This window comes from Ptychodera flava (genome assembly GCF_041260155.1).
Source record: "Ptychodera flava strain L36383 chromosome 23 unlocalized genomic scaffold, AS_Pfla_20210202 Scaffold_24__1_contigs__length_23054250_pilon, whole genome shotgun sequence".
Classification (NCBI taxonomy): Eukaryota; Metazoa; Hemichordata; class Enteropneusta; family Ptychoderidae; genus Ptychodera; species Ptychodera flava.
In genome coordinates this window covers 4,272,526-4,295,446 of record NW_027248278.1, presented here as the reverse complement: position 1 = coordinate 4,295,446, position 22,921 = coordinate 4,272,526, and the positions used below count along the sequence as shown (strand labels likewise).

The following is a 22,921-nucleotide window of genomic DNA, read 5'->3' as shown; positions in this document are numbered from 1 at the left end:
GAAGACACTATGGTACAATATCTTTGAAAGTTAATACGCATTTTCACTTTAGCAATTCCTAGTTTGCATATTTATCCAACTTACCTTGTTAGGGGTATATATCTGGATTAACTTCATCATAGTATGCGAAACATGCTATGTACATTGATGAAATTGGGTTACAACAATATTGCAAATCATTGCGCATTTTTACTTCAGCGAATTACTAATTTGCATATAAACCAACTTTCCTAATTAAGGATATATATCTGGATTAACTTTATCAAAATTGACAAAACTTGCCCTGTACATTAAAGAAACTGTAATGACTTTTTTAGAACATATAAATACTACATTGCATATTCAACGAACTTTCCTTATTAGAGATATATATTTATATTTGCTTATTCAAAGTTGACAAAACGTGCTATGTACATTAAAGATACTACGATATAATATTATTGAAGTCATTCAGCATTTTTATTTTAGCTAATTACTAATTTGCGTATTTAACGAACTTTCCTAATTAGGGATGTAAATCTGGATTGACTTGACCAAACTTGACGAAACTTGGTATGTATATTGTAGATACTTTGATATAATAGTACCGAAAGTCAGTTTTGATTTGTAAAATATCATATTACTAATTTGCATATTTAACAAACTTTTCTAATTGGGGATACATCAGGATTGACTCCATCAAAAATGATGAAACCTGCTTTGTACATGGAAGAAATATGATAAAATATCAATGAAAGTTATTTAGCATTTTTACATCAGCAAGTTAATAATTTCCATATTAAACAAACTTTCCCAATTCGGGATACAAGACTGGAAGGACTCTGAAAAGGTAATTAAACTTGCTTTGTATATTGATGAGATAATAATATTGTATAAGTTATTGATATTCTGCATTTTCATGTCAGCTAATTTATAATTCGTATATCTAATGAACTTTCAATTTGGCATATATAGCTTGAAGGACTTAGCCAAGGGCAATTACACTTGCTACATGAAGTGGTGATATAATGACAGCAGTCAAAGAAAAATTTAATGTTTTTATTCCAGCTTATTAAATATTGCATGCTTCATGGTTTGGAATTAATCTATGGTGAATATTGTTCAAGGTGTTGATCATAACACTTTCAATGAAGTTGCAAACATGTGGCAAAAGTTTAAGTTCACAGACAACAGCAATACATACTGAAACACGTGAGCATTTTCAGTTCATATCTGGTTATTTTCTTGGACCTGTCTAAGATTTCGTTGTTTTTTTTCAATCTGAAACTGGTCCGAGATTTTGTATGTTTATTTGTTTATCTGTTATCTGTCCCTATGCCTTTTTTTAGTTATGCACTATTGAAGGTGTCCCACACCGCATGCATAGGATAGCCGTTAAGGAAGCGACATACCTTATAGACACTTTCAGATTTTTATTTTGTTCTTAGTTATAGAAGTCCCCGTCCCCAATAAAGTCTATATTTTCTGAAAGCACTGAAATCCTACCGTGCACAGTACACAGTCATTATTTGCATAATAGTCACGTGACAAGCGTTTTGCTGAACCTTCCAAAAATCGATTTTTCCTCCCTTTAGCGAACACGCTGCAAGATTTCCGGTTGAAATTTGTGCATTGACAAGCCTTGATAATATCCTTTAAATTCGTGTCTGGGATTTCCTTTATGTGCCTGTTGTTTTGTTATGCACTATAAAAGGTGTTGGACTAAGGTGCTTTTCAAGAAATTGTAATTGTCGCGCCATAAGCTTATAATTTGAATGGAGATTCGGAGAGAAAAATCGCAGACACGGAGCTGATTCCCCGACTGAAATTGTAAACTCTACCGTAAAAGACAGCGGGCAACACAGTATTATAAAGTATCGCCTGCTGTTCATTACTTTTACCATTTTGATTGACCTATAACATGTACAATCAGTTTGAATATCAGATTGGGATTCTCATTCATCTACCCCATAGCGTCAACGGTTATTTTTCCTTTCCTGCACACAAATATACCACTAGATCAGTTTCTAATTCGTCCTTTCTATTACAAAACTATTACAAACTTCGCCTTGGTCAATTCTCTTTCAGTTATTACTGCGCTAAAATCTGTAATGAGCTTCCACTTTCCATTAGGAACATTTCACATGGAAAACAGTTCAAGTGTGCCCTAAAATATTTCATTTTCAATAAATCGTGATTTCCTTGTGTTAGTTTTGCCGACTATACTTTTTTCATTTGTATTCAAGACTAAGTTATTGTTCTTTCGGGAGCCAGATTTACATTAGCTTCACATAAGCTATTTCTAGCTCCCCGTCACATCTCTGCTCTACGAGCATGTAAAACATGGTTACGATTCTTATCTATTTTTTTTCTGTTGTAAACTTATGTATTTATGTAAATCAAGAATTGTATTATTGTTTAATTAGATAAAGAATTACATCAACAACAATGTAGTAAAGACAATGGAACTTTACAAGAAATGTGACAAATAAATAATAAATAAGTAAATAAATAAATGAATAACCTCTTATTGTCTTTCAGATAATTTGCATAATTTGTATTAAGAGATCATTTATCACTGTTCCCTTTTCAAATTGCTTTGTCATTATTTGTTTGTCTCAGGATAGTGGTTTGATTGCTATACTTTGAGCAAGTGGCATATTTTGTTTCCTGTTGTAAAATGCGCTTGGCGATTTCTTATTATGTAGGTCTACGGTTCTACTAGTTCGTATTCATTATTCTAGCATTCGATTCCTAAGTGATTTTAGTTTGAAAGGGTTCTTTTTGGACTGCTTGTTGCTCATTGTGTATCTAAGGGTTATTTCTAATGAAGCTGAAAGTCCCCTTCAGAAACTGGTTTCTCTTCCGTAGTTGTGGTCTCAGACAATAAAATCATGTCAAATTTTCTTTTTAAAGTTTTAAAGCCGGGAAGTAGGGTGGTGACCTACAATAGGCACTTTGATCCTCATTCACAGCATAATAGACAATGTTATATCTTGTGCGATTGAATATTGAGGCATCATTTCGAAAGAAAAGTAGCAAGAAAAAATTTGAGGAAATTAGTAATTCTTGACATGAAATTTCATTTTTCTAATAATGATTTAACACCAGGCACTTACTAACATACTATGCGTCAATCATACAACCATTGGTTGAATATTATGTCATTTATGGCATAACGACTTCACAGTAGATCAGTCTGTACACTTCCTGTATCAGGCCAAAAGTACAATAAGAATTATATTTTCTGGGAAGTAAAAGCAGGAATCTGTTAAAGTTGGAGCCAACAAACACAAGCAGAGAGAAAAATTCTGCTAATCTTTCTTTCATAAGTTTGTATTGATACTGACAAGCTGCGCTACCTGATCAACCCGGTTATCACCAGAAAATCTATCCAAAGATATGTTCCACCAAGATGCTGGACACGAAAATTAAGAATATTTTTTTCTCCTTGCTCTTAAAACAATCAAAGATCTTATCAGCATGTGCTTTTAGAACTGTTCCCTTTCTCTTTCTGGGACCAGTCTCAGACTACAAAAAACGTCAAGGCCCATGGGACTAGTCCCAGATTGTTAAAGGCCTGTGTTGGCACCAGACTGTCTCATCAGAAAATTTATCCACCAGATTACAATTTCAATCATGGAAAAAAAAGGCTATCACACCTAAGTAATCCTCTTACAGACTAGGGAAAAAGGCGATCCCAGGGATCGCAAACAGTGCCTTTTAGAATATAGTCTCGGATCTATTCCGATTGCAAAACTCGTAATCTGGGACCAGCAAAAAATGCGATCTGAGTAAACAAGGAGTCCGGGTTTATCGTTTAAGATTATGTTTTTCGTACCTTTAATTGTACACATACTTTCCACATGATAAGCTACAGGTCTGGCGTACGATCGAACATGAATCGGGTACTGGGAGCCAGCTAGGCGCTGGCGAGAGGAGAGCCAAATTAACGGGCGAGGCTTTAATTTTTGGCTTTCCTCTCGCCCTTGCCCATAAATAAACGTTAATGGTCAGCGCGTCGTCCGTTATTTCTGTAGTGGATTTTTTACTCTTTCTGACACAGTAGGACAACCAAACTCTCATGATATATGACCAAGATGTTTTTGAAAATTGCTAAAAGTACGACCGAAAAAAGACAAAGGTCAAACTGGGTTGACCCCACATAATTTAAGTTTATAGCCATGTAAAACTTGTAATAAATCTTTGATTTTCTATTTTTTGCACCTGCCTCCTCTCTAATAGATTTAAGTATGCATATCATGTCATCTGCAGCACTCTTTAACCTTCTGAAGTGAAAATATGGTATGACTGATTTTATGTAGGTCTACATTGGTCATATTTTGGGGGTGGGGTATGCCTATCAAATGGTAACAAACACATCAATTCAAAAACTTCTACCTGTTGTAGCTAGAGGAATACCTCATATTCGATCAACAAGGTACTGTGAACAAGTTTCATTTCCTAGCTCTTTATTCACAATCGATCCAATAAGGAACTGGAAAACTGGGAAATAACTCCTAGTTCACAGTCTATCAAGAAGCACTTCTTCAACAAAACGTTCCACACTTGTGCTATAAATAAGAAGAAAACTTACTGATATTGCACGAAATCAGTTAACATTTGGCTCATTCGACACACAAGTCATGAATGCAAGATGTTAAATAATAAGGTTATCATGAAGAGACTGCAAACGATGCATTCAGACATTAGCACCACACATCGTCCACCACTTTGCATCATTCTACCCGTACTGTGCCAATGTCCTCATGCATCCTATGCGGTATTTTCATAATAACCTCAAATTATCACAGTGGAGCTGAAAACAATAATCAAAACATAATTTGATATATTTTTGCTTTATTGAAAGATCTCTTCACGGCTAAAGCATCACCTGTAATTTGAAATGATTTCAAATCAAAAATGTCTTCATCCAGTACAGATAGGGATGTACTTGAAAAAGACTGACTATATCCAAACAAAAAGTTAAAAATTTTCTATCAGTACCGAACATCATACTATACACAAACAACTTCCATATTGTGCAGGTGCCACATTGAAAGTGGCACATTATTTATTTTTTTCTGTTGTAGATTTCCCCTGGTCTGTGCGTCCATTCGTTTGGGTAGCTACTTGCGATCGAAAAACAGAAAACTTTACCATAAGGTACCAAATTCTCACTCAGCTAAAATGACAGTATATTTTTTAGTTTTGATATAGTTTTATGGTACATACATGTCGTTACTACCGGTTGTGAGAAAAGTCGTGAGGAACCTACACAAATGCCACTTACATGCAAAGAATAAACATACTGTGTCTTACATAAAATTTAATTTTAAAACTTCAGCAAAAAGAAAAAAGAAGCATGTAGTAAAGTCAAAAGATTTGTAATGGTAGAATAATCACCAAAACAAAAAAAATTCTTTTCTGCATGGAGTTGAACTTCAAAAACAGAAACGAGAGTGATTAAAGGAAGAAGTGGTCCCATATAAACAAAAATGCAAATATTTTACTGTTATTGACATATCAAGGATACTTACAGGATTCTAGCAACTCTATAAGTAACAGTATAGATCTGTAATAGCATTTCCCATGATGGCTGCCTGCACCTGACTTGGCACAATTCTAGATGGCTGCTTACATCTTACTTTAACTGGCATTATGCAAGATGGCTGTTTGCATCTGAACTGCCACCATTCAACATGGCTGCCTAAATGTTAACTGACATTTTTAAAGATGGCCTCTTGCATGTAAACTGGCACTCTTTAAGATGGCTGCCTGCACCTGACCTTACAATATTCAGCATGGCTGCCTTCACATGAACTGACAGGTTCCAAGATGGCTGCTCATATCTGAACTGCCAATATTCGCGATGGCAGCCTGCACATGACCTTGAATTATTCAGTATGGCTGCCTGCATCTTAACCAGCATTATTCAGTATGGCTGCCTGCATCTTAACTAGCATTATTCAGTATGGCTGCCTGCATCTTAACCAGCATTATTCAGTATGGCTGCCTGCATCTTAACCAGCATTATTCAAGATGGCTGCCTGCATCTTAACCAGCACTATTCAGTATGGCTGCCTGCATCTTAACCAGCACTATTCAGTATGGCTGACTACATCTTAACCAGCATTATTCAAGATGGCTGCCTCCATCTAGCATTATTCAGGATGGCTGCCTGCACGTGACCTTGCATTATTCAAGATGGCTGCCTGCATCTTAACCAGCATTATTCAGTACGGCTCTCTATCTAGATTAATTGGCACTGAGACTTCCTATAAAAATCCTCCTCAAACACTTGATTGTCTAAATAAATAACAGATAATTTACTTGTAATGAGCATAATATGAGTATGAATACCATGGATGGTAGATATTTTTTTGACGGAGAATAACCACAGGTGTCAAGTAGGCACTATATACAGTGTACAGCAAATGCTTCATGAAAAGGAATTTTTCAATGTTTCATTATGGAAACCTCCATTAACTTAGGAATACCCGACTTCCCTAGAGGATCAATTTCACAGACCTGCCTTTCCTACAATGGCACTACAATGGCACCAGCTGGATTAGATGAACATAACAATGGAACATTCACACCTTGAGGATTAAAAGTCTTCTGTTTGTCACCCGAGTTGGTCAGGCAAGAACTAGGGTTTCAGGTACCATGCAAGTTAATGCAGCCTTCCCCTAATGTATGCTCGTTGGTGTGTTTGTCATTGTTTGGCATATGATTGCTGAGGGGATGGTTTTGGTTTTGATTGGAGCTTGGCATTCTCATGATGACTGTCTCAATGCACAGCATGCAATTACATATTTCAGACGAAAGAGTATGAATACTCATTGCATTTCATTTCCACATCAGCAAAAGTATTATTGAATATTTTCATGCGTTAATGGAAGTTTCATCATTCATTTACATATTGTCAGTGAAAATATTTCATGGTTGGTTCAATAGAAACAGGAATATGAGTTTCAGTGGGTATCAACATGTGCACGCAAGATAATAACAGCATAACATTTTAAGCTACATACACATATTATTGGAAATGAGTTGATATGAAAAAATCCCAATTTTCTCTTCATTGACACAGTGTAAATATCAAACAACAAAGAAAATGATCTTGTCAAGACTCAATGCAACATACCAAACACACCTAGACGTGTTGAGAAATCGGAGATGGTGAGAAGAAACAGACAAGAAAATTTGATGTATTTTGCTGTTATAATATGTTACTTAAGAGAAATTTTCACAAGGTGGGGTGGAGAACCAAACATCCATGTTAGGGGACAAGTGGGTTTGGCTGACAGGTACAAGTTGAGAACGATACACTCTTTCCAGTACCAGTCAACATCAGTGACAAAGTGACGGCCAAGTATCTCTCAGTAACAAGTTCCTAAATTAAACAGCTCTTGTGAATCACAAAAATTGTGTAATGAAATGTCAACTGTACATGACATGTTTATGCTAAAAAAACCAAATAATATCTTGGTATGATCCTTCTCAAATAACGCTGAATGTGAATGTGCGTTTATTCCTGGAAGTTCCATATTTTGGTGATTCTGCAGATGTTTGCGACCCCCAATTCTGTATCATTTAGTTTCACCTAACAAGGTCGTTGCCTTGAAGGATTTGTTCAACTTCTTCAAAGTTCAGGGTTTCATACTTAAGCAATGCCTCAGCCAATCTGTTGTGTTCTTTTGCACGGGTTTTCAGCAAATTCTTGGCTCGCTCGTAGGATTCCTGAAATTTGAGAGAAAAAAATCATTTACAGGTACCACATACAGGAATTTCTTCTGAGGTTTCAGCGTCAGATGGAAGAGAGGCTTCTAATACACACTTAGGCTTTTAATACACACCTATCTCTTCAGATGCTTGTAATACACACCTGTCCCTTAAGGTGCAATGGGTTCGTATTGCTTTTCAAAGTAGCTGCTGGTACAACGAAACATATTGAGTGTATGTTGGTCTTCTGCAAATCTGGGCAGTGTTCTGCATGGCTTGCAAAAACAGAGGGATGGCCAATGTACATAACAATGCATGATTTGCATAATCTTTTCTTATTGTGAAAATGTATTTTTTGTACAGTTATTAACATATGAAAAGATTGATCAAAAAACAGACGGCAAGCCCACCCCTAAAAACCTCCTTGTGGAGAACCCTGTTGAGTATACAAACTATGTTCCAATATGGTTAATGGGAAAAATCTCCCTATTGCAGCGTCGTAAGTGCATAAGAATCATTTTTTCATTCAGACAAATTATCCTTGTGATAAACTTCGCATAAAAAAACCTATCCTTTGCTTCTTTGATTGAATGATATATCTTGATCTCAACTAGTGAAATAAAAATGCCACCACTACCACCAATTGTGTTATAAGCAAACTAAAGGAATAGTTCAAACAAAATGACTGAAAAAATTTATAAGTACATTTGAGTAACTGCACAAACTGTTTTAACCTTTTGAGTGTTCTAAATTTCCCACCCAAATTTGATGAACTTTTGTCATTTTTTTGTCAATTTTTGACTAAATGGACATCAAATTTTCATAAGGCCAAAAAGAATAAATTGTGCTGTTCCGATAACATGGTTTTCAAAAATAGGGTAGGTAGGTCGGCAGAGATTGTTTTTTCCGAAATATCTTTATTTTTTAATATGCACTTTTCAGGGGTTCAGGGCGATCAAACACTGGCCACAACATTTCCAGAAAAATGTATCATACATATAAAGGAAAACATAGGGCCAAAGTCCCTGAAGCTACTATAGACATGGATACAAAATTAAGTATTTCCTGACTGTATGAAATTATCTCACTAAGGTCATCCTAGGGACATGTAAACCAAATATTAAAGCTGTCTGACCAGCGGTTTTGAAAAAACAAGTGACTCAACAGTTGACAGAGCTCTGCTGTGTGATGTAGAGAATAACCTTTTGTGACACGTGTATTGATGAAGAAGGTGGATATCTTTGATAGCTCATTTCAGGATGGCCTGACCAAAACTGGAAAAAATTCCGTAAAAATACAGATTTGCATATTTCATCAGACTATATTAGTCATAACAGCAAATAAACGAGAGTTAATTACATTCTAATTAAAGTAAACAAGACCTGCTTAAATCAAGATTTACGTCATAAAAAACAGCATATCTGTCAGGTTATAAAGAATCTTGAGCTGGTTATCTTTTAATATCAGTATTTTCATTCTATTAACCAAGCACATTTTAACTTTCAAATTAACATTGTAAGTAAGTTCTGTTGAATAAGTCGAGACTGTACATACTCAGAGAAAGCACACTGAAGAGACAAATGTTTGAAACTTAAGAAGTTCAAGGTCATCAAAAGCATTATAAGGAATCATGTTACACTTTCATTGCACTGTTTACACAGATTGCATAATTGCTATAAATAGCACATGAGGAATCTTACAGCCCAGCTTTACCATAAAAACCCTATCACTTTGACCACTCTTTTAATTGACCACTCTATTTTTTTCCTCAAAAAGTAATCTTATTTTATCCTTACCAAGTCATCCATAAATGGAAATTAGAACTTTCTCTATCTGTATTTATTTGACCACCCTATCATGACAAACTATTATGAGCAATTTCTTTTAGATAACATAAATGGTGGTTCAGAATATATCAAAGTTGGGATTCAGGAAAGTTGCCTTTACATGTTTTAATCCTCCAAGATGGTAAGCATTTCACTATGAACTGTCAAAAAAAGTTGAACTTTCTGATAATTCCACACTAAAATTATTTTGGCTTTGATGATTTCCTAATTAATTCAATTATTTAAAATCATATTAATTATTTTTTTCTGGGTGAATTGATAGGGTTTATACAGTACAAGAATTACATACAATGTAAGTCAAATTCTGACCAAAAATGACAAAAAAATTCCTTAAAAATACACATTTGCATATTTCATCACAATTTGAACAAATCTAAGTTGGGTTATCCCTAGGGACCTGTATACCAAATAACAAAGCTGTCTGACCAGCGGTTATGAAGAAGAAGATTTTTTACCAAAAACACCTTTTTTGGCATTAATTTGTCTATTTTCAACAATATCAAAAAATCAAAAAAAATAGTTTCTCAAAATCATATTTTTCATCTACACAACAAATATCAAATCAGTAAGTACTGCGGTTCTCAAGATATTTGAGTGGACGGACGCCTCACAAACGGACATACATACATACATACATACATACATACAGACTGACGACGGACGCCGGACGGATACCCATCCCAATAGCTTCTATAGACTATAGTCTATAGTAGCTAAAAAACATAAAGACATCCTCGTTCACAAAAAAATCAAATGCCAGGTAACGAACATGTGATGTCACAGGTTTTTTCCTTCTTCTTTTTACTTCTGTGTTTACATAGCTCTAAAAAGTTTAGGGTCGGCAGGCAAAAAATATGGGTAGGTCGGGTTATCGGAACAGCACAAACTTTTTTGCCTTACCAAAACATTTTGATCAAAATTTTGGAAAAATCTGAAAAAAATATTGTTGGGGACACAGTTTATACAAGTGATAAAAATTGACTTTGGCACTCAAAGGGTTAATCTGTTCACTTCACATGAATGATAAATGGTTGGAGAGGATTGAAAATGAAGAGAATCACCGCCATTCTGACAAAAATACAATGACAAATATAACACAGTCACATGCAGTACATGATTTACCTTGAGGAGCAATCTAACTTCTGTCTCAATCATAGCTTCAGTTTCTGGACTCTGTCCTGTTCTTTCATTGTACGTCATCACTCCAAGCTACAAAATGTGAAAAGGATCAACACTTAACCTGCTTGATTAGCACTGTATTTTGAATAGCGGTATTCACATGGTACAGAGATGCACTGGCTGCACTGATCACAGCTTTTGTAAGACTATGTATTCCCTTGAAGTGTTTCAATGAATATTTCACAATGTGAGCAAACATCATTTTAAAATCACAATGATATTGTAATTGAAGAATTTCTGGAAATAATAACGGCAAATCATTAAATCATTATCACCTGTTACAATAACATTCAGTGACCAACATTTATCAATATATGATGTATAACAATTTGTTTAACAACAAACAATATCAGGGATGAGCCAATCTAGTAGCCTGACTACATTGGCTAGCAGTTTTTCTGCCTGAGCTTGTACTTTGTTTGATCTGCTAGCCCGGCAGAATAGTGCATTTGTGAAAACCAGTGAGGAAAAAGAATTCCTACAGTATGTACTGCCACTAAGTGCATTGCCATTGCTAGGAAAACTGTAGCATATTAGTAGAATATTTCTAACATACAATACTTTCTGATAATGGTTAATTGGTTATAAAAGGCAGTATTTGAACAGAAAGTAAAACTCTGTTGATGGAGGGGCTAGTGGACTCTGATAGTTGGCTAGTATTTTTTGGGAGCTACCAGCCCGGTGGATGGTGAATCTGAGGATTTGCTCACCTCTGAATATGACTACAGGACAGTTCACATCTAAAATAAGAAAATGCCCTATTGACAATTTTTAGGAGCATAATGACACATACCTTTTCACTCATTCCAAAGTCAGCGACCATCATTCGTGCAATTTTGGTCGCCTGATTGAAATCTGAGTACGCGCCAGTGGTGATGTCATCAGGCCCAAAGATCAGCTCCTCGGCTGCTCGGCCTCCCATGCACACATCCATCTCAGCAAGTAACTCAGCCTTGGTCTGGTTCCATTGATCTTTGTCAGGAAGCAGTGACACCTATACCAAGGTAAGACAAGATTTAGGGAGCTCTTCAAAATATATCAAAGTATCCTGATGATCGATCGTGACTATTTTGAATCACAAATACAGCAAAGCAGTACTTACAAATGCCACATTTTGACTTCAATATACCAGTACATATCACGCCATTTATTGTGTCAAAATTACTTTCTTTTGCATTGTAAATATAGCAATGTATTGCATAGAAACGCCAGAATTTTGGCTTAAACATACTAATACATATAACATCATTTACAATCTGTCAAAATATTTTGTTTTAAATTGCAAATATACAAAGCAGTGCTTAAGAAAACCCCCAATTTTGATTTCAACATGCTAGCACATACCACACCATTTACTCTGTTTCAAAGTCAGTTGTTTTGAATTGCAAATGTAGTACTGTAATGCATAGAAAAACCACAATTGTGACTTCCTAATACCGGTATATATCACACATTTACTCTGTGTGAAAATTATAATTTGTTATTTCAACCATTATAGTACCACCATTCTACATAATAAATGGGCTTATATATAGCACACGATATTAATAAACCCATTGGCAACATAAGGATAGCAGATAATACTGCTGTTAAACTTGTTGTTTTGCTTTTACAACCAGACTATGGTTCATGAAAACTGACTTCAATAGGTTGATTGAACCTCCAGTATATGGCGTATGCAGTGAAATGGTGCAGAAAGAGTTATTACTCAAGAGACTGTGAGGGAGCACTCATGGTCATAAGCCGACAAGACAATCCAGAATGTCAAACACACATCTTATGACATTTTTTGAAAATCTGCCATTACATAGCCACTGGAAATAGATTTTAGCATGGTTTTTTTGCATTAGAAATTCCAATACAGCTTAGCTGCAAAATAATATTGTTTGTTCCTGGAACGACTTTTGTGACAATGATCCGGTCAACACTGCTATACTTACATGTCCAAGTGTAAGCCCCCTGGGCATGATGGTGGCTTTGTTAATAGCTTTGGCCCCTTTGGTGTAAAATGCCACTATAGCATGACCCCCTTCATGGTACGCTGTAATCCTTCGATTTCTCAGGTCAATTTCTGCGCTTTTCCTCTCAGGTCCTACAATTGACGACGATAAACTCAAGATTCACATTTAACTTCATCAGAGCAATATATACATGTTCATATACACACAATGACAATAAACACCTGTTTAATTTTATCAGAGCAATATATACATGTTCATATACACACATGACAATAAACACCTGTTTAATTTTATCAGAGCAATATATACATGTTCATATACACACAATGACAATAAACACCTGTTTAACTTCATCAGAGCAATATATACATGTTCATATACACACAATGACAATAAACACCTGTTTAATTTTATCAGAGCAATATATAAATAAAAAGAAATTTACAAATCTCAGCTCTCGACAGCTCTGTAAAGTAAGATCATTCAAAGAGAACTTAAAAGTGTAATATTATTTTGAGGATTTTTCCTTCTCATTGATTAATTGACAGAAGGAAGAGAGAGAGAGAGAGAGAGTTTTTTCTTCATATTTTGTATTTTGAAAGAAACAAAGAGATACAGCGACAGAAACAGGGCTGTGGCAGAATTGTAGAAACACATCCATACATTGAAAATATATATTTTACAATTCAAATTGTAATCTATCTGTACGGGGCACTCCTAAGAACAAATCAAACCAAGACATTAAATTCACAAGATCTAAATAAGACAGATTTACAAGCTCAACTTCAAGTCAGTAATTTCAGGAAGTTATTTTGTTATGAGAAGTTGCTTGCTCTGGTATGGGAGTGGTGAAGGTGCTGATTAGAATGACAATTTTCATCATGTTATCAACATCCATAGGTCAGCACAAGTTGGACATACATAACAATTTTAGCATATGGCACTGAAAATTTCAAATCGCAGACAGTGACAGAAAAATTGTGTTATATTTTGTGAATGTAAAGAAGACATAAAGGCGCCATTGACATTTGAGTTAGACATCAAGAAGTTGACCTACATTTTCACTATACATTTATAGAACTCACCCATCAGTATTTTATCCTTAGCAAACTCCAAGTCTGTCATATCGATGTAAGATTTGCTGTCTCCGGCAGCTTTCAAAGCAGCCTGGTTGACTAGATTCTCTAGCTCAGCACCAGTGAAACCAACAGAGCCCCTGGCCAAGACTTCTGTGTTTACGTCTGTGGAAGTGAAGCACATTTGCACAGAATTTGCGCAAAAAAATTGCTGCTGTTAGCCAGCCAACCGAGAAAGCACTGTTTTTATTAGCTGCCTATTAACACTGAAGAACAGTATTTTAAAATCTCTCCTTCTCAGATCTTCGTGATCAGCTTCTCCTGGTATGATATGGACTAACAATATCTATATATTATTTATAATTTATATATTTTTGAGGCCCTAAGTACATTTTCAAGGTACCACTATTACTATTGTTCTTCTCATTATAACTTTGTTCTACATAATGTTTTCACAAATATCATGACTATCATTTAGTGATTTTGGAAAACAGTGTGTGGCTTATCAATTTTCCATGACTCTCTTGGACACAATTTCATTTTCAAAGACTGAACGGACTCTCTGTAAAGCTTTACAATGCAAGGATTTTCCAAAATTTTCCAGAACCTATACAGATAAACTTACCTGGGTGAACCTTGACCTTTGCTAGATAGTATTTCAAGATATCTACCCTTCCTCTGACATCAGGTTTAGGTACTGTTACTTGTGTGTCAAAACGACCTGGTCTCATCAAAGCCCTGTTTGTAAAAAGAAACGTAAATCACTGAATTAATCTTGATTGTCCTACACAAGTTTTCTATAATTAGATATTTTACTGCTAATGGAAACGTAGCATTTAAACATCTGCAGCAGTTCTGAACAATTACACATTGGCTAGATGAAACTCAAGCATCATATGTGGACATTTTGGTGCTAAGCTGTCCTGTAAACGTGAAATTTGACCCGGTGAAATTCATCAGCTCATCTCATCCTGTGAGGGTGCATTAATTCTGATGCAACTGAGTAATGTGTGTGTATTGCTTAATTAGGATAAAGCTTGTATGTCTTTAATTGTGAAGAATAGCTGGTGCTGTTTCAAAAATTCCTGGCGAGAACACTGGAAATGCACCAGCAACTTTGAACACAGAACAATTAAGCAGCAATGACTTTTTGCTTTAAATACCGACAGAACTGTTCATTAAGAAATTTTGGAAATTTCTAGCTTGCGAGGTGGATAGTTTTTCTACTCACGGGTCAAGACTTTGCACAAAGTTTGTAGCTCCCATGACGATGACGCCCTCGTTCTGTTTGAAGCCGTCCATTTCTGAGAGTAACTGATTTATAGTCTGCCTGGAGTATGGATGCATCGGTGAATCAACTCTTTTACCACCAACAGAATCCAACTCATCAATAAATACGACACATGGTGTGTTCATCTTAGCTTCAGCTGGGAAAAAAAGGAGAGTAAATTAATGACAAAGTATTGTTAAGGGCGCTGCCGTGTTAATAGTAAACAAAATATACCATCATGTTGATCAGTAATTGCACACAAAGAGCTATATTTCTGGCTGCTAGGGGAAAAGATTTTGGAACTTCAAGGGATACAGTCATCAGAACTGCTCTCAAAGGTCATGTGGGACCCATAACACCAAAGTAAACACTGTATCCAAGGTACGATGGTGATTGATGAAAGTTAAACCATGTCTGTCATAATCTACATCGTATAATTTAAATGTTGCAGCTATGATGATGAGGTGCATCTTGATATCGTGCACAAAATACATTGTTTGTAAACAAGAAACTCGCACAGGCACAGTTCTGACAAACGTTTCCCTTTAAGACTTTGGAACTTGGAAGACAATTTGGAATGCTATAATCTCTCCATATTTCTATATCAAAGAAGTTAACTGTAGAGTTGTGTGGAGATAGAAGGATGCAATTATTACTCAGTACTCTATGAAAGGTTTTTTCTCACATCTTGCTTCCTTGTTCAACTGCTGGAATGGTTGGCTTTGACTTACCAAACAATTCTCTGACCCTTCTAGCGCCAGAGCCGACAAACATGTTGTCAAATTCTGAACCAGAGGCATAGAAGAATGGGACCTCTGCCTCTCCAGCTACAGCACGAGCCAATAACGTCTTACCGGTACCTGGCGGGCCCACCAGTAGTACACCTATGGATAAATTTGGTAAAGTTATCTCCATTTCTGTCATAAAATTCAAGTGGTACACTAGGGAAAGAAGATTGATACTATCAAAAATCATAATAGCTGACCGGAGTAATAGTTGACCCTTCATTGCAACCTATTGTTATCAAAGGAGTGTGTGGACCTGTTACAGGAAATTTGGGTGGACAGATTTATACTTTGCAGAGTGCAGGAATCACTATGGAAAATCTGAAGTTCTTGGACAAGATGCTTAACTGTCATTTTTCAGCACATGTGATGCCCTAATGATGAATGTAAAATGTACAAGGATGGGGCTGTTACCAAGATACCGCAAAGGATGCACTCAGACATCAGTGCCACAAATCAACCTCCACTTTGCATTGGGTGATACGCAGTGCTGATATCATCATGCATCTTTTGAGGTATTTTCATATCTTCATAGCATAGGTGTTACAGAATTACCTTTAGGTAATTTTCCACCCAATGCAGTGTACTTCTCTGGGTCTTTCAGAAATGATACTATGTCTTGTAACTCAGCTTTTGCTTCATCAACCTAAGGAACATATAAATAAGGAAGATATTGCCGATGTACAAGGTATATACTGTATACATTGAAGATCCTTTACATTAAATATTTGATGTACACATATTTTTCTTGTGCCTCTCAGATAAAGTATCTTGTTCCACATCAAGCCAAAACACTTCAAATGCCTGGCATTTAAGGTAGAAAGCGCCTCGGAACAGATATTTGGACTCTCAACTTTTGCAATTCTTTTCTGATCTACTACCGTACTCGTCCGAGTATAAGCCCCTGCTCGTGTATAAGACCCCCTACTGATTTCAGAGGATTTTAGAAAATGCATTACATCCGTGTATAAGCCCCTACCCTAGTGTAACTAAAATACAGAAAAGTTAGGAGAATATATTTGCTTATTTAACATGGCAAAATTACTTTTAGATAATAAAGAAACCATTAAAAGATCTTAAAACAATGGGAAACTGGAGTTCCTTGACAGCATCGTAAGGAAAATGACACGTTTTCCCAGTACTATTTTAATTCTTTGACCCTGCTCACCCCCGTCGCCTAAATAGAATAGTCTCACTCACGTCAGATTGTTCATTTTCATTCAGAGCCACGATGTTTTCATGCTTGAAACATGCAGTTTCTTTTGTTCGAAGCAATTAGCTTTCATTTATGAGGACTTTTCCTGGTGACTATTACAATTTTCACTGCTATGTTGTTGTTTTCACAAGATGTAGACAGTTTGATACTGGAATATTGAGTTGCCTTTCCGTGTAGGCAATGCTTGTCTGTTCATATTACTCAGATTACTGTTGATCAGCAGCATACATGATGTCTTTGTTTCAAGTTTGGGGGGTTTTTTTGGCGCTGAATTTCACCAAAATGTCACTTCTGTATTCAGAGATTGTACAATCAGTTTCTTTGGATGTGTAAGTCGATTTTGAAAGCGACAGAAAAATCGTGCATGGGGTTGCTGGAGTATAAGCCCCTCCCCTAGTTTTACAGCTGTTTAGTGTTGCCGAACCGGGGGCTTATACTCGGACGAGTACGGTACTTGTTGGGGTTCATTTTACAGCTCTTGGTGTAAAAAAACATTTCACCCACTTTGTTTTTCAAAAATCAAAAAATTTATTCCCAATGGAGTTGACACAGGGATGGCAGCCATTTTGAACTTCAAACATAGGTAAATATTTGGTTATTTGTTTCTCTAGTACGAAAATTTGCACGGTGACATGTGATTTTTATTCTTTATTTTGAAAGAGAATTGTTGAAATATTCATTCAGGAAACTTTGAGCAAAAGTTCAAGTACTGTACTACCTAAACTTGTCAACAAAGACTGTGTTTGTAATGACCAACTTTATGGTCGACAACTCAATCCTAGCATAGAAAAAAAATTCACTTGTCGACACCGACAATGTTTCACTGAAGTAAGTCGTTCAAGAGTTAGATACTCTAAAAGTTCTGTAGTCCTCTAAAGCTGTAAAGCCAAATTTAAAAGTTTTTTTCAAAGTACAAAAATCTTGCCGAAAGTGTATTCCTCCTTAAGTCTACGTTGGACTGGTGCATATACATACCCCTCTGACATCATCAAAGCTGACATTTTTCACATTCATTGTGTCAACCTGTGCAGTAGTGATGGAGACGCGTGCTGCTGCAACAGAAAGATACAAACAGAAAAGAAGGAAAGGCATAGATGCGTAATCAGATCCATGAAGACTTAGCAACCGTTAGACTTTACTGAAACGAAAAACTGCTGGTTTAAGTTGGACTTGGTGTATAATTTGCCTTTACATATCACAAGCAAGAACAACAATGCGTAGGAAATTATCCCATGATGCATTTCCACAGCACATATACATTTGCCTGTTGAAATGTATTTGAAAAAGTATGATTGCAGGAATCCATTTTTCTTACATTTCTTTGTGAAGACAGACTCTATAAAAATAACATTACCCTATCTAAGTACTGGGTTGTATGTATACTTTCTGCCAATGAAGATAATGAAAAATCACATCATTACAATTATTTCCCTGTCTGATTGATCAAAGGTCTCATTTAAGGTTGGTTCAAGTGCAGGTGAGGGACAGGTTTTTGAAGTCTTTTTGACAAAGTGCACAGATGATATTTTAAGTGGGGTCCCATGAACAGCACAGTCACAGTAAACAGCAGATGGCTATCTTGGATCTGTACAACAAGAGCTGAATATCATCTTATTGGAGGCAGATGATGAGATACCGCTGAAGACTTACCTAGAAATGAAAACTTGTAAATGCAGTAGATAATTATGGAAATTAACACAATGCTCAGCCAACGACTGTAACTATCTGTGAAACAAATAAACAACAATGAATTGATCATTATGCCCTCAAAAAGAAAAACATTAAGGCAAACGTACCACCTTGCAACGCATAATGAATGAAAGCACTTTTTCCTGACTTAATGTATGAGGCAAAGACGAGTACATTATGTAGTGTGAAGTTCGGTGATTACAGTATGGGCTGAGTGTGAGAACATTATTACTATTATTTTATAGTTTTGGCAATGCCAGTGAATTTGTAGATATAGAAAACATTTCGGGGCACAATGCTGGATAATAGGATATTTATCAGTAATAATCTGTGGGTATGACGTCACAAAATTCACTGGTATTAATAACACTATGTAATACTTCATGCGATAACTTTATGATTTTCTACTGAAAAAGTTACTGTACATATATCTTGGATGTTTCAGCCCTCCTTTGAACTTTAACCATTCACTTGTTTCAAGTGTTTTGGACGCACTTTGTCCACACATGACTAGAATTTGGTGAATGACCTCATAATATTGTTATTTGTTTTAAGTAGTTGATTGTCCAATGGACAATGTCTTACCTGACTTCTTCATTTCCTTCTGAGATCTCAGATAACCATCCACAAACCCTGTCTTGAAGGAGTCCCTCTCACCGTCTTGAATCTTCTCCTCTTTCATTGCCTTGTCTATCTTCTCAGACAGCTGCTCCTTTTCCTTGGCGCTCAAATTCTGCAGAGAAGATGGTAGAGGAGTTACTGAGACACGACCTGTATGAACTCTCCATAGAGACACCTTACACTCTGAAAATTGAATTCTGCAGGCAGCACAGTGGCTACTGAGATCTAGTGCTTCTTATAACATACCGTATTATAATTGAGAGTTCAAAAAAACACTTGATGTAAGAAGGTGAATGTGTACACAACTCTACATATTTTATTTTCCAGTCATCTCATATCTCTAAATGTCTCGCTTTGTATGTCACTGCACATTTTTTCCCCTTCACTTCCTCTGTCTCTGTATATATTGTATATCCATTGATTTCATATCTCTGTGTGCTCCTGTCTGCATGTCATCTTACATTACATTTCCCTACTTAAGGTTGCCACCTTTGCTCTCACAACAGTTTTGGTACGTCTCTCTCTTCCACCAAAATAAATGAATAATTAATTAAGTAAGTAAATAATTAAACAAACAAACAAACATTCACGACTCAATATGCAAGAAGTTACTCTGCAAGAGTGTCATCTGAGTTGGGTGAACCTTGTGATTTTCCTCCACTTTTGCCTGTGATTGTAAATTGCCAATAATTTGAAATATCAGTAAATTTTATGTTTGCCGCTTTAAGGCTAGACTTTGCGAGGTGACTGCTTGGGGGTTTTTTGTGTGTCAAAAATACCGGTATGGTTCACATTCTCCTTAAGTAACGTTTGTCAATGACATAAAAAATTCAGGTGAATATTACCTACATCCCTTCACTATAATGGTTCAGCTCAAATCCATTGTTATCCATGGTGATTGTGGACCTGTTTACATGAAAGTAGGGGTTGACCAGGTTATGGAACCTACCTGAAGTATGCTGTCGATACTGCTTGGAGCAGTGTCCTGTTTATATTCAAACGGTTTGAATCCACTCGATGTCATCCTACCAATGGAATGAGATCTCTTGGTCTTAAAGCCTCTCCTTTGGTTGAATACTGAAACAATTATAGCGAATAACTTTAGTGCAAACTTTTACAGATTGTTATGAATTTTTTTGTAATTTTTTGACAATATTGGACCAAATTGCGATCACTTTTCATTGGCTACAGTTTTTAAATCAAAATTGTTAAAAAAATCGCCTGGGTTACATCTTATAAAACCAACAAAAATTGACTTCGGCAATCAATGGGTTAAGGCATTCAGTTATATGTACATTTTACTGAAAAAACATAGGTAGGCATCACAGTGTAGTGGTTTGGGTCACAGTCATAGAGATTTGGTTTGACCAATGTGGCGTACTCATCATATAGATGATGTCACACAGGTATGACTAGTTTACGAAGACACACAATCAGTGGATGGTGAGTTTAGGACAGGGAATGGCAATGAAATTTGACTCAGAATGGGAGGGTGGTAAGTTAGAGTACACCACACGACCCAGACACACTGCATACGCAACAAAACTAGTTTCAACTCTATAACACTGTAAGCAAGGCACTTTGTCTCTACATGTACCTCCTTCTGCACACACTGTAGTGATGGCCACTAAAGCATTTCTCTTTCACTGTACTCCTTGTTTCCGCTGACTGCTACATCAAATAGCACTCATCCTTTTGCGTAAATGACTTAAAGTGTGCATTTTGCTTGAATTTTTTTTCCTTTTTTGAAGAGAAACAATTCCAGTTAACCAACACGGAAAATACCCATGCATGGTTTACCTGACTGTGGCATCCAGCGGCTATAGTTCTGCTGTTGTAATTGCACATTTGACAGAAGATTAGTCAGAACATGGCCAGCGTTCAGACTCCTCTTCTCATATAGACTCTCTGCTGTAAACCCTAGAAATCAAAAACCAATGTGATGATAGCATTCAGAAATTATGTCTGAGGGAAGGCTACTTGTGTGGTGATCAAATATCAAAGTTTTATCTTTATCCTGCCTCTTCCCATCTGCTAAATCAATAAAACGAATTGAATCAAAAGTACAGCGCAACATTATGAATTTGTAAGAAACTTTTGCTTATTTTTTGACAATTTTGGACCAAAAAGACAAAGGTTTTATTGGCTACGTCAAAACTCACCGTGTTTGTTTTCAAAAAAAGTGGCAGCCGACACATAAGAGGTATGCCATTGTGAAGGTATCCCTGCACTGGTTACTGGAAGCGAACAATCCACGAACCACTTATCTGGTAACTCACTCAGCCCCAGTTCAGACAGAGCAGCTCTTGCCTTGAGAAGAAAATTCGGAAATGATGGTCATGTTGGATTGTGTATCACAACACAAATTGGTATGCACATGTAAGACATATACCGGTAGGGAGTAATGCTTGTACGGAGTTTGGAAGAAATCGCTCCAGGCATCTCTGAGAAATGGTGAACATTTCACTCAAATGTACTCCATGGTATTGAAATGAGTCAAAACAAGCACTAGAGGAGAAGTATAAAAAAATTTAAGTGTCTGAGAAACTGTTTCCTGGGGTGCATTTGACCCCAATACAGCCTGATTTTACTCACATTTTCTAAACTTTCCGAGCTTATCCTTGCTTCGTCATGGCAAGATTTCTTTTCTTCCTCTTTTCTCTGATTATGTTGCTGTCTTTCACGTTGCTTGAACGCTGAAGTGCATGTGCTGGCTTTGTTTTTCACGGCATTGCACACTGCAGCTAGATGTGCCAACGGCAACCCAGCAAATTGCTGTGAAATGACAATGATCGCAGGCATTAACCCTTTCCGTGTGGAGATTTTTAAAGAGCTAGAGTTCGCAGGTATTGCAGGTGTGAGTGCTACACTGTAGGACAAAAAAGCAGCAAATCGTGTAAAACGACTGAAAATTATTGACTTTTTGACATAACTTAGTTTGTCCAACATCTTGAAGAATTAAGTCAGTTAGTCTTATATTTCCCATGGAGGTATATTCGATACCCCGATCAAAACGCACGACCTAACTCAGCTGCGGGCGATGACCTTTCATTTTGTCACCCCATACATTTTGCCATCGTTCGACATGGACCCTTCGTCGTCACGAGGCACAAATAACCGGCATAGCTCAAAAATAACCGCCTATAAGATCGCTTAACTACGGGAAACGGACGATAAAATTTAATCTTCTAATATTTTGTGCATTACTGATGTTTAGGACAGCCGGAAGTGAATACATGGTCGGTAAATAACACCCCTGACGAATTGTATTTTTACATTGCGTAAGCAAAGTTATGCTCCACAGTCGAGTCAAAGTGTAATGACGTTCTGATGGTTCACGCGGCACGAAGGGCACGACGTTGGGTGTTTACTGGCTTACCTGTGGATGCAATGTGCTCAACGCGGACATGTGAACTTCTTGACCTTTCTGGTCTTCAAAGAAAGCGGAAATCACGAGTAAAAGGTGCAAAACACTATAAAATACGGAACCACTTGAACAAGGCAACAGCACAAGCAGCTTATGAAACTAATTTGTTGGAAATTCTTTCCTCCAAACGTAACCCTTACAGT

The 22,921-nt window shown here is 36.5% G+C and overlaps 1 protein-coding gene across 2 annotated transcripts; it reads right to left on the bottom strand.

Moving 5' to 3' along the window:
- Positions 1-6,829: 6,829 nt before the first annotated feature.
- Positions 6,830-22,886, bottom strand: LOC139125029 (ATP-dependent zinc metalloprotease YME1L1-like). Of its 2 annotated transcripts, none has more exons than XM_070691142.1 (17): positions 22,731-22,886; positions 21,947-22,126; positions 21,514-21,661; positions 21,152-21,271; positions 20,301-20,428; positions 19,316-19,463; positions 18,692-18,766; positions 18,017-18,093; positions 16,381-16,471; positions 15,772-15,924; positions 15,002-15,197; positions 14,396-14,508; positions 13,780-13,935; positions 12,674-12,825; positions 11,527-11,727; positions 10,677-10,763; positions 6,830-7,725 (listed from the first exon to the last, which is right to left on the bottom strand). In XM_070691142.1, exons 1-17 carry the CDS (start codon positions 22,758-22,760, stop codon positions 7,585-7,587), a joined length of 2,196 nt encoding a protein of 731 aa, XP_070547243.1. In that variant the 5' UTR covers positions 22,761-22,886; the 3' UTR covers positions 6,830-7,584. The 2 variants fall into 2 exon arrangements, with proteins under 2 accessions (XP_070547243.1, XP_070547244.1); XM_070691143.1 differs by having other exon boundaries at positions 18,017-18,090.
- Between the last annotated feature and the right edge of the window lie 35 nt (positions 22,887-22,921).

Bases quoted from the DNA above. Each gene is read 5' to 3' on its own strand.
- LOC139125029 (XM_070691142.1), bottom strand. From the start codon at position 22,760: ATGTCCGCGTTGAGCACATTGCATCCACAG. The intron at 20,429-21,151 runs GTAAACCATGCA...TAATTGTTTCAG, and splicing joins CCGCTGGATGCCACAGTCAG to TATTCAACCAAAGGAGAGGC. The intron at 18,767-19,315 runs GTAAGACATTGT...TTTGTTTCACAG, and splicing joins GAAGGAAATGAAGAAGTCAG to ATAGTTACAGTCGTTGGCTG.